We start from the raw sequence: 16,873 nt of genomic DNA on the forward strand, positions 1-16,873 counted from the left end.
GTGGGGTAGGATAAGGTAAAATTAGGGTTAGGGGTCATAAAATTTGGGAAAAAAATTGTGCACAAATCTATGAGAATGACTCCCTAGTGACCCATTATCGGTTATGTTTATTATTAAATATTATATATTTCCGGTAATGAAACCAAGGATTCCTAAAAAATGCCTTAGGCACTGTAGTTCGCAAGCCTGAAGAAACCTGTAGAGAGAAGACAATGAGAAGAAGTTACAGTTTTTAGAGGTGGGAGGAAAACCCCAGAAGAATATTCTGGGGAAAACCCACGGAATCTTGTAGGGACTGAAAACCCAATCCACATGTAGGCCAGGGCAGGAATCGAACCAGGGCCATAGCGGTGGAAGGCAAGGAAAGTAACCACTGCGCCAACCTGACTCCCCTCCAAAAAAAGGCATCACAAATATATAACAATGGCTCTTTGTTCACAATTTGGAAAAAGGATGTAAAAAATCGGATAGATACATGTACGACGTTTGGTAAGAAAAAAAAAACGTGGAAAAATCCCATAGGCCTTATTTCAGTGTTACTGTGGAATGAGCTATCGCGCGTGGATTATTCAATGCATCTTGAGCATATATGACTCACAACAGCTTCCTAAACTCAGTACATCCTCACACCACACTGTGGCAGGTTTGCGGCAGATGCACACGAAGAGAGACGAGAACTTCCCTCCTGTTCGGGGTACTATTTAGTGGTCGCATGGTACGCAGTTTGGACTCCGGAGGGTTCCTGAGCTAAATCAGTCTCGGTTGTAAGACTGCAACGTTCACCCTTCACCCTAAAATGCGAATGCGAAGGGAAATTGAAGTCACAAAATATTTTGGTAAAACTGAATGAGTTGAAATGTGTTCACTTCTTTCCACAATGTCACAACTTCGCATTTCTTTTCATGCCAAGCGTGAATTGGGCTTTAACCAGTTGACGCCAGAGGACGTGTAAACGAGATCTGGCCCATCAGGTCGACGTAGGACTGGGTAGCTTAGCGTGGTAGTATCGCAATCTGAAGGTTGCTGGTTCGACTCTCAGTCATAACTTTCCTTTGTTCATTCCAAAATTGATATCAACTTGTGGTAGGCATGCTCTAACAAACACATAATTCATGACTCAAATATTATGTTGTTGATAAACAAAGGATGCTTATTTAATTTCTGGATTCGGGAAGATCAAAATACATCAGCTGTCTGAGATTTATACCATTTTGATCGGTACATTTTGTAAATGCCACTCACTACTGCAATTAAATGTGGATAATTGACTTGTTCCATTACCGTTCTTATTGAAATCACTCATTTTCAGTTTGCCTGTTTGCTTTGACGACGGTATTTCCCAATAAGATTGGGCACCCAGAGATGTGTGTGAGCCCAATTGGAAATGATATCATAGTTTTCACAATGCTGTTGTTTACTTGGGCAAATAAAGGCTAATATTTTCCTCGTTCGTTTGGCTCACCCTGTGCTTTTGGGATTAAACATTATTTGGTTGGGGGGAGGAATGCAAGAGAAGAAAGGGAGGCAAGATTGTTTGGAAACTTCAGACCAAGAATTCTGATGAATGGATACAAAACAAAACGTTGTTACTTCTGTGTGTAACACAAGGGAGTAATTTCAGTTCCCAAATGTGTGCATCAGACAGCCATTGCCGTCGCTTCCTAATACAGCATGATGACTCACTTGAGCAGGCCCGAGATGAGGCTATATTTAGCGATCTAGCCAAAAGACCCCTATATGGTCCTCTGACCTTGATACCCCACTGCATGTCAAACTTAGTGAGACAGAGGGAAGGGGGCAGGGGAAGGGGTGTTAATGTCACTAAAACATAACAGCACCTCCCTTGGTGGGTAGGGGATACGATTTCTTCCCGCAGATTTTTTCCTCAACCTGTAAAATCCACTCATGTCCTGACTCCTGAGAAATGGAATACTGGTGATTTATTTTTACAAGATTACTACCGCCGTGTCTCAGGCACTGACTACGTGTCTTTAGAGGCAGGAAAAGCGGAATTTCCTCGACAAATTGTGACCTTCCTGGCTGGTGTGGTCGTGCCTCTTGACATTACTTCGCTGTCCCCAAAAGGAGAGAGGGGGAGAAACCGTAACCCCGCTGGATTGGGTAACGATCCCCCGTGAAGGCTATATCTAGCCGGGGTATTTTCTGTCTGCGAGATATGCTGCATCGGGAACTACGTTTCCTGCTGTTTTTTTTTTCCTTTTTCGTCGATTTGCCTACAACTGTAGAAAGTGACAGACCTACTGTAAGGTGTTCAAAAGGTCGTTTCCAATTTTATTTTTGTCCTTTTGGAAAGTGTAATCATTTGGTCCGGACTGATTTATAAATGAGTTTGATATTTGGCACCGACTTGATGTTGTGAGTAACATTTAATCAATTTCCTCTGATTTCAAAGTTCCCAACAACTGAAGTTCATTTCTTTTTATTAATAGGCATCGATGCAAAAGTTCATGAACTTTTGAGCTCACGATAGGGCAAACTATTTAGTGGATATGCGGTCACCTTTGATGGTTACTCATGAAAATGCACACACAGTCAGTGTGAATACCATGAACAAAATTTTACTAAGAGTCAAGGTACATAATTATCCAGTCAACTTTTGGTAACATCATTTTTAAGACCACTCTAACCTAACAAAATCAATAGTTTTTGTCGGTAGTTATATTACTTTTCCTTTATTTGTGTATAATCTTGCAATGTGTTGTGTACTATTCACCGTTACTGTTTAACTTTAGAATATATTTTCACATTTTTTTTTCGGGGGGGGGGGGGGTCTACTAGAAAGAAGCGTTTAATCTCTGAATGCTTAACTTGAAGTTAATGTACGTAATTCAAACACATGAAATTAGTCCAGAAAACCTCCATGTAGGAGATTGATTTCTTAATCTTTCGTACAGGATTTTTTTTTAAAAGGAGGAGGTGGTGTCCCCGTTTTTTTCCATGATAGCAGATTTTCCAAGATGGATTCTTCCACTTTGATTTTCAACTCTTTTGCCAATACTTTTGCCAAATTCAGGAGCAGTTTGAGAAGCTGTTGAAGATAAATGAGAAGATCGACGAAGTCAATGTCATTGACCCAACGAGGCATCTCCTGAAGGAAGGCAAGATGACCATGATAGTGGCAAAGAACAAGGAGGACCGATACATCTTCCTGGTAAGTATTACAGTGGCGTTACTCCGTCCTTCTGATTTGCAGGCGTGCAACTGTTCCTCGGATCTGCTGATTTCCTCATTTTGTACTTCTCATGAATGCCATTACAAATTGAAAACTACTGTGCAAAGTCTTGTGTGATTCGAAGTTTCCTCAGTTTTTCTAAATTCTCAGTTGCATGCCTGAATTTGAAAATCACAGGCGTGTGGAAAAGGGCACACCTGTTGTTTTCTAGGCGTGTGATTTTTCCAGGCGTGTGATTTTTCTAGGCGTGTGATTCTTCTAGGCGTGTGATTTTTCTAGGCGTGTGATTTTTCTAGGCGTGTGATTTTTCTAGGCGTGTGATTTTTCTAGGCGTGTGATTTTTCTAGGCGTGCGATTTTTTCTAGGCGTGTGATTTTTCTAGGCGTGTGATTTTTCTAGGCGTGTGATTTTTCTAGGCGTGTGATTTTTCTAGGCGTGCGATTTTTTCTAGGCGTGTGATTCTGTGGACCAAACTCGGACTGAACAATCTGGTTTTTTTTTCATTTTCTAATATTCATCTTGGTTTAAAGAGCTCACAGATGTATAATTACGCTGTAAATGTATGCCGAGGTGTGAGGGATCAGAGGGATTCAGGCGTGCGATTCACACTTCTGGGGGGGGGGGTGGGATGGGGGGGGGGGCCCTTTTGAGGGCAGCACACCTCCCCCTTTCTTGTGTACCCTTCTCAGAATTTGGGGCAAGGCAAAAATGAGCCTTCTAATAGTTTTGAAAACCTCTTGAGTGCCCCCTCTAGCAGATGAGCCCCCCCCCCCCTCCATTGGATCTCAAGGTTGCACAGAGCTATTGCATGTAACTCAGACTTTGAAAAATTTCTATTCGCAGTTCAACGACATTCTCCTGTGCTGTGAAAAGAAGCGTTTACTGACCTCCACGACCTACAAGGTCAAGTTAAAGATGGAAGTGGACGACGAGATGAAGGTGAGCGTGAGTACAAATTTCTGCATTTCTTTTTCCCCCAATTTTTTTTTTGGAAGAAAATTGCGCAAAAAAACCCAGAATATTTGCTAAACTGCTAAACAAAATCTGGCATAACTTGTAAGCCCAGTATTTTATTTCTAATTCCGCTTTGAATGCGTAATTCAATTATTTTTGCACTGGAAATTTCACAGAAATTAATTTTGAAGAATATTGCGCAAAAAAAATCAACAGAATTTTTGCTAAACTGCTAAAAAAAACTGGTTTCAGTTTTAAGCCCAGTGTTACTTTGAATGCGTAATTCAATTATTTTTGCACTGGAAATTTCACTAGCGCTCCAGTAACGATATTGTTGTAAAAAAATATCAAATATTCACATTTCTTTTGCTCAATTTTTTTCAAGCTGTGAAGATTGGTCGTTAAGTTCAATTGCACCGATTCTGCAATTTAACATTAATTTTCAAATTTGAAAGGCGTGGGGAGGTAATGCTGTTGTTGGCAACAGCTTCACCAACAAACTCCCAATCTTTTGATATTTTAGCTCCTATTTTGATGTTATTTTAAGTGGATTGATTTAAATGCATGTCCAATTAACTTTAGTTTATCCCCTTTTTTGTTTGCCCAAGAAAATCCGGCTGAAAGGACGCTCGGCAGCAATTGATCAATATCTGCCAGAGGTTGGAGTGTCCCTTTAAGTTGGAATATCATGAAAAACATACCTGTAACTGCAAGTTACTGGTCCTAAAATAATTAACCATATAAAAAATAAGACACTGAAGAGCATTAAAAACGTTTGTTCCGTCGGTGAAGAGAATGGACAAAAATCAAGTTTAGATAATAGTTTTAAAAATTATCATAATCTGAAAGAATTCCGACCAAAAGTGACTGTTTTTTTGTCTGTGAGTTCAAAAGTGTTTTTTTTTAAAACTGCTCATTTGTTTTGCTCAAATTGACAAATTGACAAAAAAGGTGGCCGTTATCAAATTCAGTCCAACAGTAGATATTGATCAATAATGATGGCTCTGCATGCAGTTGTCATGGAATCAGGGAAGATCGGCCATGTTTTTTTTCCCAACAGCATCAGTAATGTACACACGGATTCATTGTTTTGTGTTAGCACTTCAATAAATTACTCTTAACAGTTAGCAGAAAAGTTGTGCTTAATACACTGTATTGCAGAAACTTGCGCTAACCTTAAGCACTATTTCATGGCATGGATGAACGGTTGCGTTCGCATGAATATTTCTCTTGTTACGTCACTGATGCCTAGCATCTTTTCCTCTGCTTACTGCTTACAGTCTCCATGAAATAGACAGAGGCCCTGTGAGCAGAAAATGGTGTGCTTAGCAGCGGCATGAAATAAGCCTCTGTGCTGATGATGTCACACTTTGTTTACACGTGTGCTTTCTTATTGGAGCCTGGTGGGGACGACAGTATCGTAGCCCCATAGAAAAGCGCACAAGTAAACAAAGTGATGTCATCAGTACAGGTAGGCTGATATTGGGCCCAGGTATGCAGAAACCGTTTTGTGACCTGTTCGCGCTAGCCAAATTTTCCAGCCAACTTCTGATATACAGCCAAATGCCACAAATACTGATTCCCAAGAGTCATTTCAACAGTATTTGAACGATATTTCTTGCCAAAACCTCATGTTTCAATACTCCGGGGTGTGCACTGGCAGACTTGAGCGTAAATTGTAAAACAATAGGCTGTGCACAACGGCCAATTCAAGATCAACACACGGTCTGCCTCCACAGACTTCACGGTTTTTGTGTGTGTACAAAAGGCATGAGGGATTAGCGTGTTTAGCCAGCACCCGGAGGCAAGTAGAGGCAATCTTGACATCTTAACCCGCCAGCCGTGCCTGTGTATAAAAACAGCCAGTGCATGTTATCATGTCCTCCGACGCGAACTGGTTAACAGTGCCGTTAACTCAGGTTACATTATCCCCAACCCGGTTAATAATGCCGGTTAATCGCCTGGTTAATCCTGTGCAGGTACTGGACAGTGACAGCTGCGGGTTCATTGTCGTGAGCAAGACCAAGAGCATTCAGTTCAAGACCAACTCGGAAGAAGACAGGGAGGAATGGATGAGAGTAAGCTGAGTTTTCATTTTTAGTATTAGAGCAAGTTTGGTATTTCACTGTGCATATCCGGCTCGTTAGTAAAAACGTCATACACGCGCACGCACCACTGATTACTAGCGCCCATTGGCTGCAAACGCTCGAACTGCGTTAACTTCCGGTTCCAAACGGTGCAGAAAGTGCTGGAGGTGACGTCACACTAACGAACCGGATACACATCAAGATGTTCCTTTTCGGGAAAAACCAATCCAATGTTTTGCATGCAAAATCTTAGTGTAAAAAAAGTCTGTCCTGAGCCAATGTGGCCCATCAGGCCGGCGTTTATCTCCGGTTTCAGTGGCATAAAACGACTGAGAATATTTCTTTTCACCCTGAATGGGATGCCAGTCCATTGCAGGCTTCTTCCCAGCTAATGCCGGTTCCCATTTATACTCCTGGTTCGAGAGAGGCAAATGAAAGTGTATTGATTGAACGAAACCAGTCCCATTCTGTGTCCTTGGGCAGGACCTTTTTCACTTATTGCTTCTCCGTTGGGTACCTGTGAGGGCAGAGATGTTTTGGCTGAAATGGCAGCACTAGGCCGTATACTCGGGGTGGATCTAGTTTTCAAGAAATGGGAGGGGGGTTGTGTACATGTATGGCTTTACAATAGAGGAGAGACACACAAAGAGTGAACAAAAGATCTTTTCAGTCCTCGAGCATTGGGTCTTTTCTCGATCGTACGGTTATGTGCTTAGTCTATGGGAGAGTGTTATATTACAGGGACAAAGGGAAACACAAAGCATTGTCCTCGGGTATATAGAAATTCATGACTGTGTGTGTGTTATATGAAGTAGGCATTGAGTGAAGGCGTGCCCGGCTGGGGGGGGGGGGCAACACCAACAGAAAGTTTTGAAATCTACGATGCTTTCTCCTGCATTGTAAGCCACTTTGAGAATAAATTTAGGAACTTCGGCATTCATTGTATTGTTTTTTGATCCCATTTTAATAGTATCATAACATTAGTCAGTGGCTGAACCCCCTTGGCCAACCCCTCCCCCTCCCCCCGCATTCACCACTGGAGCTGAGATTGTCTTTGGAACATATTATGGGCTCAGTGAGCAGAGGGAATATGGATGTAGCGCCTTGAGCCACTCATAGAGGATATGTGAGATATTTTACCCTATTCCTACTATATTTTTCTGTGGAAATGTCTTGTGCCTTGTAGGTGCTGTTATCAGCCATTCAGGAGATGGTTCGGAAGATGGATACTTTCAGGACAAACAACGCCGCCGCACGGAATTTGAAGGTACATTATTGATACTACTGTCAACCTATTTTTGGTGTGTTGTTGTCCCAGTTATAACCGATCAGACCATTGGTGCTTGGTACTTGGTTGGTTGTTCTGCTGAAGACTCCACAGGGAGTTTTAACTGGAGGCAAGAAACACAGGGGCAAACCCCTTCTCTTAGTGATAAGTGTTACTGGGTTCTTTTACCTGCATGCATTACACAACACACGGGACCTAGGGCTTTACGTCCCACCTGAAGGACGAAGCAATAATGGTTAAGTGCCTTGCTTAAGGGCACAAGTGTCCAGACCCGGGCTCGAACCCACATTCTGCTGCCTCTGAAACACCAGAGCATGAGTTCGGTGTGATGCGTTTAACCGCTAGGCCCTGACACTCCATGGCAAACTTGGAGAAGTCTATACAGCGAACAATACAAAACAAGAAGACTTTTTGACGTAGACAATTTGTGTTCATTGAGGTGTTTTATATTATTTTAATAAATAGAAATGATGAATGCACAAGTGTTCTGCTCATGCGTGTCCCCGTGAAACAAAAGCTCACACTTCATTTAGAAGGAACTATCACAACAAAAAGTATTCAAGTTCACTCAACTGGAGGAACAAAAGTCAAGCAGTGACCTTACAGTTTGTGGATGTATCCCCCCCCCCCCCAGGACCAGTTTATACCAGGGAAAACGGAGCCCCAATGGATTAAAGATGACGAGACATCCATGTGCATGAGGTGTGGAACGGACTTCAAGCTGACCAAACGGAGACACCACTGCAGAGCGTGCGGTGCGGTGAGTGTTTGCTCCATGCATGAACATATCCTTTATCAGAGTCAATCCTAGACAACTTTTTATGAGATTTTTTTTTTTTTTGAATGAAAAGAGCACTGAATTGTTGATTTCTAACTCTTCATTCTCGCGGTCTGCTACCCAGGTTGCGTGTCACAAGTGTTGCAGCTTTGAAGCCGAACTAGAGTTTGATGGCAACAGAGTCTGCAAAGTATGCGTCAAATGCTCCGACGCCATAAATGGAAAAAAACGACGAATCGGAGAGAATCAGTAGTACTATAAGACAGGTAAGTATCACAATACATGTTTTGTTTTTTAATGTTCATCCTTGCATTAACACCAAAAACACTCTGATGCCAGACTGTGTTTTTCCTAACTTGCATAACTGTCCGATCCGTGCAGGTTCAATTCCCAACACAGTCAAATTCTTTGAATTCGAAGAGGGTGTTTCCAGGATTGCAGGAAAAATCAACCGGTTTAGCTTTGCAAATCACCTTCTTTGTATGACACCTTGATATGGAGAAAAGGAATAATATACATATTTGTTTCATCCCCATCTGTGTGGCAGTCGTTGATCGATATAGATGAAGACAACTCATTTGGGAGTTTCCTGTATCTCCACCAGAGAGGGGCGTGGACTAAGTTTTGGGTGGTGGTCACGGAGGAGAACTTGTTTGTACTTAAAGCGCCCAAGGTTAGTGTCGTGTCAGTTGCATGTTACAGGCAGCATAAAAGAAAAACAAAGAGCATTGAGCTCTTGGCATGAACTGTAGGTAGTGCTATGGTCGATCACGAGTAAGCAGATTGCTTGGTTCAGGCAAGGACTTTTTGTCATCTAGTGGTGCGACAATACAGCAAGATACAAGTGTGTACAGTAAGCATAGCCTTACAGTGTAAACTGCAACTTTCCTGAGCGCCAGAAACGTGAAATATGTTTTCCCACGTTGCCTGGTTTTCATTTTCAAAATTCAAATTAGGTTTTGCCCTTCACCGACGTATAAACACTGTGTACTCAGTGTGTTACCTCCCGAGTGAAAGTTGGAAAAAAATCACTCGGGTGGGACTCGAACCCACGACCTCCTGCTTTCTAGTGCAGATGTCTTACCACTCGACCACCGAGCTAACGGGATCGGTTGGCTGGTTCGAATCTGATGTACATAGCAGCGGGTACCGCATTAAGTATTTATAAGATAAAATGTTTGCGTCAGGTTGATGTAAATCAAATTAGGTTTTTGCCCTTTATACGTCGGTGAAGGGCAAAAACCTAATTTGATTTACATCACCCTGACGCAAAAAAAACTCATCTTATTTTCAAAATTCCCCACAAACGATGCTCAATACCTTGCCTTTTCATTGTCGGAGAAGTTACTAGGTAAATTGTAAAGTTGGTTACGATTACCCAATCCCTTGATCTGGAACCAGTTCCTGACATCAACGGTAAGGTTCTCCGGTACCTGGTTCCGTTGCACAGCCATATGTGGGATATAAGTTATGGATGCCTTGTTGTCGAATTGAACCCCGCTTTCGAGTATTAATTTCCCATGTTTTTTTCTTCTTTTCTGTCTGGCAGGACGTACGGGCTGTGATTACCGTTCCTATCAAGCGGTACTCCATCAAAAGCCTTTCAGACACCGATTCCGATAGGGCCCATGTATTCAGACTCAGTTGCAGTGAAGCAAGAACGGAGAAATACACATTGTCAGCTGAATCCAAAGAACTCAAAAGAAGGTGTGTGTGTGTGTCCAGTTTTGCAAACTTTTGAATGGAATGTTTTGTTGGGGGGGGGGATGTTGTTTGAACGACATCGAACAGGGATGCGATACGAGAAATATGTCAAGAAGTTGGCGGGGGCTGGACATTAGTGTATACTTGGGATCACTGTAAGGAGGAGCATTTTTTTTTAAGTTAGGGGAGGCAAATTTTCTTGCTTTGTGAAGGATTCCATACTTTTCTTATATGTAAGGAGAGAATAAATATTCTTGGTTGTTCCATGATAAATGCTAACATCTTGGGCAGAATTTACTCCTTGCTGAGCTCGTAAATATTAAGGATTCAACAATCTGATTTCTTATCCTGTTGTGAATCATGTTGAACTTGTAAAAATGATTAGAAAGTTTGTGCAATTGAAGAATAAGGCCCGGTTCATACTCCACGCGAATGCGAAGCGAATTTGACGGTATGAAACGTTTGCTGCGAAATTCGCCCGTGTTGAAATGTGCTCAACTTTTACGAATTCGCAGCGCGAATACTTGCCATGACGTCACAAATTTGCGTTCGCTTTGGCGCTGAGTGTGAACCGGGCTTTAGAGCTACAGATTGTTTTTATTTTTCAAACCTGTTGTAAGTTCTCAATGATCTTAAGAGGGTTTGGATCAGGGATATTGAGTTCAGCAATATGACAATGATGTTTCTGGTAGGTTAGTTGCTTACAAGTGTCACTGGTAGGAATCACACACAGCTCGGCCAGGAGTCGAACCATGCACCACCAGTCTGCAAGTTTAATCCCCTCTGGTTTTCCCCACAGATGGATGGCCGTTCTGACTCAGGGCGTTCAGGAAATATCCAAAACAATGACGTTCTAACAATCTGCCTGCATCATGCCAATGAACCCACCCCACGAGGCCACACTCAAAGGAGGGCCACGCCCAAAGGAGGGCCACGCCCAAAGGAGGGCCACGCCCAGTTCAACCCATCCTAAAGGGGTCCTCGCACTGATGCCCAAAGTGACCACGCCTCCGTAAGCCTGTTTAAACCGGGTCCACCTGGATTGAGCTGTCACAAAAGGGGGCTGCCCTCGGTTAGACCTGCCCAAAGAGACCACACCCAAAGAGACCACGCCTTGAATGACATCTTAAGCACCACACTATTGTAAACCTGTTCGAAGGTCCAACTGGAATGAGCTGTCACAAAGGGAGGGGGGGGCGCCCTTTAGTAAGACCCGCCCAAAGGGAGCCCGCCTTGAATGGACACGCCCTAAGGCTAAGGGGCATTGCCTTATCGGTCCGTTTTAGAGACCACATCTGCAAAAGGAGCCTCCTGCATAAGCTCGACTCCGCCCTGAAGAGACTGCACCCTGATGGAGATATCACCGGAGCCACGCCCTTGACACGCCCTTGACACGCCCGTACCCATTGTTGCCTATGTTCAGATAGACCGTCAGTTTTGGGCGTACCAAACATCTTCTAGGAGCTATTTCACTGTGGCACGCCCAGTCATCAGATTGCCTCATACACTTTCTTTTCTTAAATACCAAGTTATCAAAAGCATAAACTAAAAACATTGAAAGAGCCGAGACTAAGTAATGCAAAAAGCTTTAAAAAATTGTAAGAACACTTGACCACTCTTGACAAAAATTGAGATAATAGTGTGAAATCACACTTTTTTTTTTTTTACCGTAACCCCATTGTTTCATGAGATACTTTTATGGAGGTCACGTTGTTTTATCAACACCTTCTGATGTAAATATGTTTTTTTGAATGATTTCATTAGCAATGCGAGTCCAGTATGTCTGTGTATATTGATGGAAATATCTTATGTACATACATTTTTGTATCTATATATTTGTGTATCCATATATAAAAAAAATTATCGATGTTTTCATTTTACAGAACTATGCAGACTTTTGAGAATATGCAGATAGAAAGAAATTATTTATAAACTATTTTTAACATATGTACCCTTTTTTAGAGTAAAAATTTGTACAGAGATCGTCATTTTGTTGTAATGTCAAAAGGGTTTTCTTTCTTATTTGCGAATATACATGTATACATGTACACAATATGAAGTTTTAAGAATAAAGCTTTGTTCTATGTGACAAGTTTTTTGCGGAGGAATTTGCAGAGTTGTAACCACAATTATCCGTGTTTGACATCCGAGATGGGACCCTGTCTTTATCATGAAGACACCACAAAGGTTTCTTAAATTGAGACAAAATCTTGGATAATGAGTTTTACAATCCAAACACATCCTCCAGGGCTTGACGAGGTTTTATAATATAAAACTGATTTTTTGTTTAGTTGTAAATAACAAACTATAGATCAGGGAAAAAATGAGATAATAATTTGCAGAAGAAAAACATTGTAGATTTGTTTTGTGATTTGGTTTTTAAGTATGATTTGCCCAAGTCAAGCTATGCCACGTTAAACTGTTTTGGTTTTTTTTGGGGTACCGATCATAACAATTACACTTTCACAGTTTAAAAAAAATTAAAGTATTTTAAAGGGAATATACAACATTTGCTTTTGCTGTAATTTTCAGAAATGGATGGATTTGGGGGATTAGCATTTTATAGCAAATATTGTTACACTGACTTGGTTCGCAGATGCTGGAAAAACCAAAGAACAAATAAAAACAATCATGTTCTTGTAGTCTGGTTCCCTGGCTCCACTTAAGATGAAACGGAGTAATTTATAGACGTCGGGGAATTGTAAGGTCAGGGAACCAGTGTAGCTGGATTGTACCCGTTCACAGGTGTGTGATCAATTGCAAAGAAAATGCGGACTAACTAAATTTGATAAATTGGGAGCAGTATTTGAAAAACACACCATTGTTTTCAAATGCTGGTCGGCCGACCAGCATTGGAAATTGATACGAAAATACCACTTTTCTTGAAAATGTCAGCACACCAGGTACCAGGATTTTACAGGATGCTTCACTGTCATTCACTAAACAGTCCAGTAAGGTATTTCGTGATAATTTGGTAGTTTTTTTTTATGTTTGCAAATGTTGTATAATCCCTTTAAAGCCTTGAATTTCCTCATGTTTGTGACTATCAATTACTAATTAATATCTTCTTGCCTTTAAGAATTCAATTTATGCAACTCACATAAAGCCCATCAGAAACTATTAGTAAATTATTAGGTTTATTTTTTAGCTCCCTGTAACTTATTTCACATCATCTAGAAGAAGCAATATTTTCTGTCACTTAATATTTTCAAGGGACTTTGAATATTATTTCTACAGGGTTTAAACCAATACTTTTTTTAAGTGTAACATGTACAGTTGTAACATGTGAAATAACTTCAGTCTGTTTCACCCATCAGAGGAGCATATGGAATAAAAAAATATAAACATAGAACAAGCCTTTATCAAGAATATAGTTTCAAAAGAATGCAGTATCCAGATGCCACTTTTTTTAAAACATATTTAACCTCAATGATGGTTATTAACAACAATTTTAAGGAAAAAGAAATTTTAAATGAAAATTATTTCTTAAAATTATTAAGAAAATGTTTAGGACTCTCTATAGACTTTGTAAACAACTACCAAAGTGGTTTTGCGGATTCTACATTCTTTCCTTTATTTTTCTTCACATATTTGCTGTTTTGTTTCTTAAAAATGGGAACATCTGAATACTAGAGAGACAATCAGCAGGGTTTTGTATATGATATTTCAAATATTTGTTGTGGTATTTTTTTTGGGGGGGGGGGTTGGGGGGTTGGAAAAACTTTGTGAAAAGCTAACCCTGAAGTTGAAATGAATGTTTTAAATGGAATATGAGTCTCTAACTGGATTCTAAATAACTCCATGAGTTTTCTCAATGGACAAAACAAATGTCCCCATATTTGCCATGAGAATGATTTCTAAAGATAAAAATCATCACTTTCGTACCTTGTATTTATTTAGTATTTTTTTTTTTTGTAAAATTGAAATGACTGGTGCATCTACTTTTATTAATTTTTATATCTAATTTTTTTGATCAAATCGATTTGAGAAACAATTTTATATTTAATTTTTAATTAAATGTTTATGCAAGAAACAACAGGAAATGATTAATGTGTAAGCAGGTCACTGCTCAGTCAGTATGCCGTGGTACAGTGATTTTGAGAAAAAAAAATCAACTACCATTTCTTACAAAAAAGAACTTTATTCAAATTTATTTAGTCATTTTAATCACAAGATGTATTAGCAGAGTAGTTTTCCATTTACAGACCTAAAAAGAAAATAAGTCATGGAAAAAAACCATGGTAGCATATTGTGAAGAAACAAATTTGAAAGTCATGTGTAGCTACTCAAATGCACTCAAAGATTGACAACAGGGGAAAAAAATATTGCCCCCCCCCCCCAAAAATTGTATCAAATAAATGCGAGGCGTTTTGGCAAAACGAGACAAAAATTGAGGTCGAAATGAGGGTTTGCGGGTATAGGAAAGTGTAAAATTCTCCTTGTAATACTGTTTGTTCCACTTCAATCGGACATTTCGTCGACAAATTATGGCTATTTAAAGTTGCACTTGTCAAAAAAGTAAAATGTCAAAAAGTAAAATGCTGAGAAAAGGGCCTTAAAAGTTTTGTAGTCGTGCAAATGAAAGAAGCCAATTGGTTTTCCTTAAACACGCTTTCACTCCACAATTTTTATACTATTCTTTAATATATGTGTGGTAGACATATCAAAGGTTGTTAATATCAACAGATTGGAAAATCGAAAAAATAAATCAACCGCATTCAGGTTTTTTCCCCTTTTTTTCCCACTACATGGCCTGTGCCCAGTTTCATCTCATTTTGCCAGAGGGCCTCACAAATATGCCTGGTGTACATTCGTAGCTTTGTACATGTAAAACATGAATTGACAAAAGCTGTTTGTTTATTTTGTCCTCAGAAAAATCATGCATAGCTGGTTTATTACAGGGCCGATTATAATACATGGAGTTTCTTTGTTTTTGGCATATTTTACATTTTAAGCAGAAAAAACTATTTTTTGTCCAAATGTTTTAAAAATGTTATCGAAAACCTGTACACAGTCTTACATTTCTTTGTACAAATTTTGTAATATTCAGCTGTACAAGTGGTATATGTGTGGAAATAAAACGGCCATTGTTTGGCTGACTTCGTACATAAAGGAACTTGATGAAAGTGCCTTGCCTATTTTCTATGTGTAGAATGACAGCGTCAAATAAACACACCATGCAAGTGGCTTGGTGTTCTATTGGTTCAATAGGCCTTATTCACGTGTCGGCCACATTAAATTGAAAGCGAGATAATATCTTTATTTTTGGAACTTAAGAACAGAAATGAAAGTAATGAAATAAGATAATTACAAATTAATACCAGTCTGCTCTGATGGATAATTCAAAATTGATGATTAATGATACGCTAATGTTTGAAGCCAAATTATAAAAGAAATTAAAAGTGAGGCTTGGAACGCATAGTTAGTCTGGCACCATCCCATTCAACAGTTTACAAGGCCAAATTACGACTATGTCGGGCAGCAATGTCGCACACGCGTGCTTGTAAACGAACCAATACACGATATGATGCGAGATTTTTAAAAATTATTGGCGTGATAAGTCGTACGACTTTGTCACGTAAATGTAAACGCGCTCATTGATTAATGCGTGTATATATACATGCGATATATACGTGCGACATTATCGTGCGAAAAAATCACGTATGTGTAAATAAAATTCAGGGAACTCGATCAAAAATGGCTTCATCGTGAACAAGGTATATAGACTCTGTGCATGAACAGCTGATGGTGTTTTGTGACCACTTTAAAGATCCCTACTGGGAGGACACATCGCGTGTGCGCACAGTCGTGTTTTACATAACTCTCGAGGACAAGGCATTGTCTTTCCTCTGTCCTTATAATATAGCACTCTCCCATAGACTAAGCACACAAAAGACCGTTTGCAACACAAGATGAACCCTCAAGGACAACAAAGAATCTGTTGTTCTCCCTTTGTTTGTCTGTCCTCGGATGTACGTAATTCACGTACACTGGTTCACAGGTATATGGCGCAGACTAAGTGCTTCTAATGTTATCCTGAATACGAACAAAACCCATAACATCTTCAGATGCATCAGGCACTGTCAGCAATGCGTTCTAATGTCTCTCCCAGTGCACGGTCTCCCCAACCTCTCCATCTGTTACCGAGTCACATCAATGTCTTGCTTTAAAAGAGCAGGAAAAATAGAATCCAAAATGCGAATGTTACACCATACATCAACTCGCCTCTAAAAGCGGGAGCTAGTTGCTATGGCAACAAGTTGGTGACCTCTAAGTGAGGTCATAGCATCAAAATGCAAATGTAACAAAAGTTGAGTATAAAAAAAGAGAAAGATATATGTAAAATACAAAGCAAGCAAACAGCTTTACTCCTTTTTTTTGTAAGAAAAGCTTTGGAAATATACAATCTCTCTGCCAGAAATATATGCAGTTATGAATAGGAATTCGGAATTTGTAAAAGTTTTTATTGTCAAAAACTAGCATTATCTCTCTGTCTGTTAATTAATGCCTAGGAACTCATCCGGCCATTTGCACTGTCACACAATCAGTGTGACAGCCATGTTGACTGGCCAATAATCCATTTTCTGTGCCACCCCCCCCCCCCCTCCCCAGCAGGCTTAGCCATTAAGCCTAGTATGGTTCCTAGATCAAACGTTGCTGACGACTCTAACAAATCAGGTAGCCACGACGGGTACAAATTAAACATGACCAAAATGTCCAAAAAGTTTACTGAATTCATTTCACTGACAATCAAATATGTTCGCAATAGCTTGAGTATCTCTGGGCGTAAAGTAGTTTTTAGTTACCTACAAAATACTTGTCGTGCTTGTAATCAGTTTTTAAAAAAGTGCTAATGCACAATAAGCTCT

At 40.1% G+C, this 16,873-nt stretch overlaps 1 protein-coding gene across 1 annotated transcript in view; it reads left to right on the forward strand.

Moving 5' to 3' along the window:
• The window catches only part of LOC119738676 (FYVE, RhoGEF and PH domain-containing protein 1-like), a 47,226-nt gene extending 34,742 nt beyond the window's left edge, over window positions 1-12,484 (forward strand). Inside the window, 10 exon segments of the mRNA XM_038213588.1 lie at window positions 3,035-3,172; window positions 4,037-4,138; window positions 6,127-6,225; window positions 7,421-7,501; window positions 8,157-8,282; window positions 8,425-8,523; window positions 8,525-8,566; window positions 8,848-8,973; window positions 9,850-10,007; window positions 10,804-12,484. Of these exon segments, the coding sequence (XP_038069516.1) occupies window positions 3,035-3,172; window positions 4,037-4,138; window positions 6,127-6,225; window positions 7,421-7,501; window positions 8,157-8,282; window positions 8,425-8,523; window positions 8,525-8,566; window positions 8,848-8,973; window positions 9,850-10,007; window positions 10,804-10,861 (1,029 nt within the window). The 3' untranslated portion in view covers window positions 10,862-12,484.
• Window positions 12,485-16,873: the final 4,389 nt, after the last annotated feature.

This window comes from Patiria miniata, unplaced genomic scaffold, assembly GCF_015706575.1.
Source record: "Patiria miniata isolate m_02_andy unplaced genomic scaffold, ASM1570657v1 HiC_scaffold_3, whole genome shotgun sequence".
NCBI lineage: Eukaryota > Metazoa > Echinodermata > Asteroidea > Valvatida > Asterinidae > Patiria > Patiria miniata.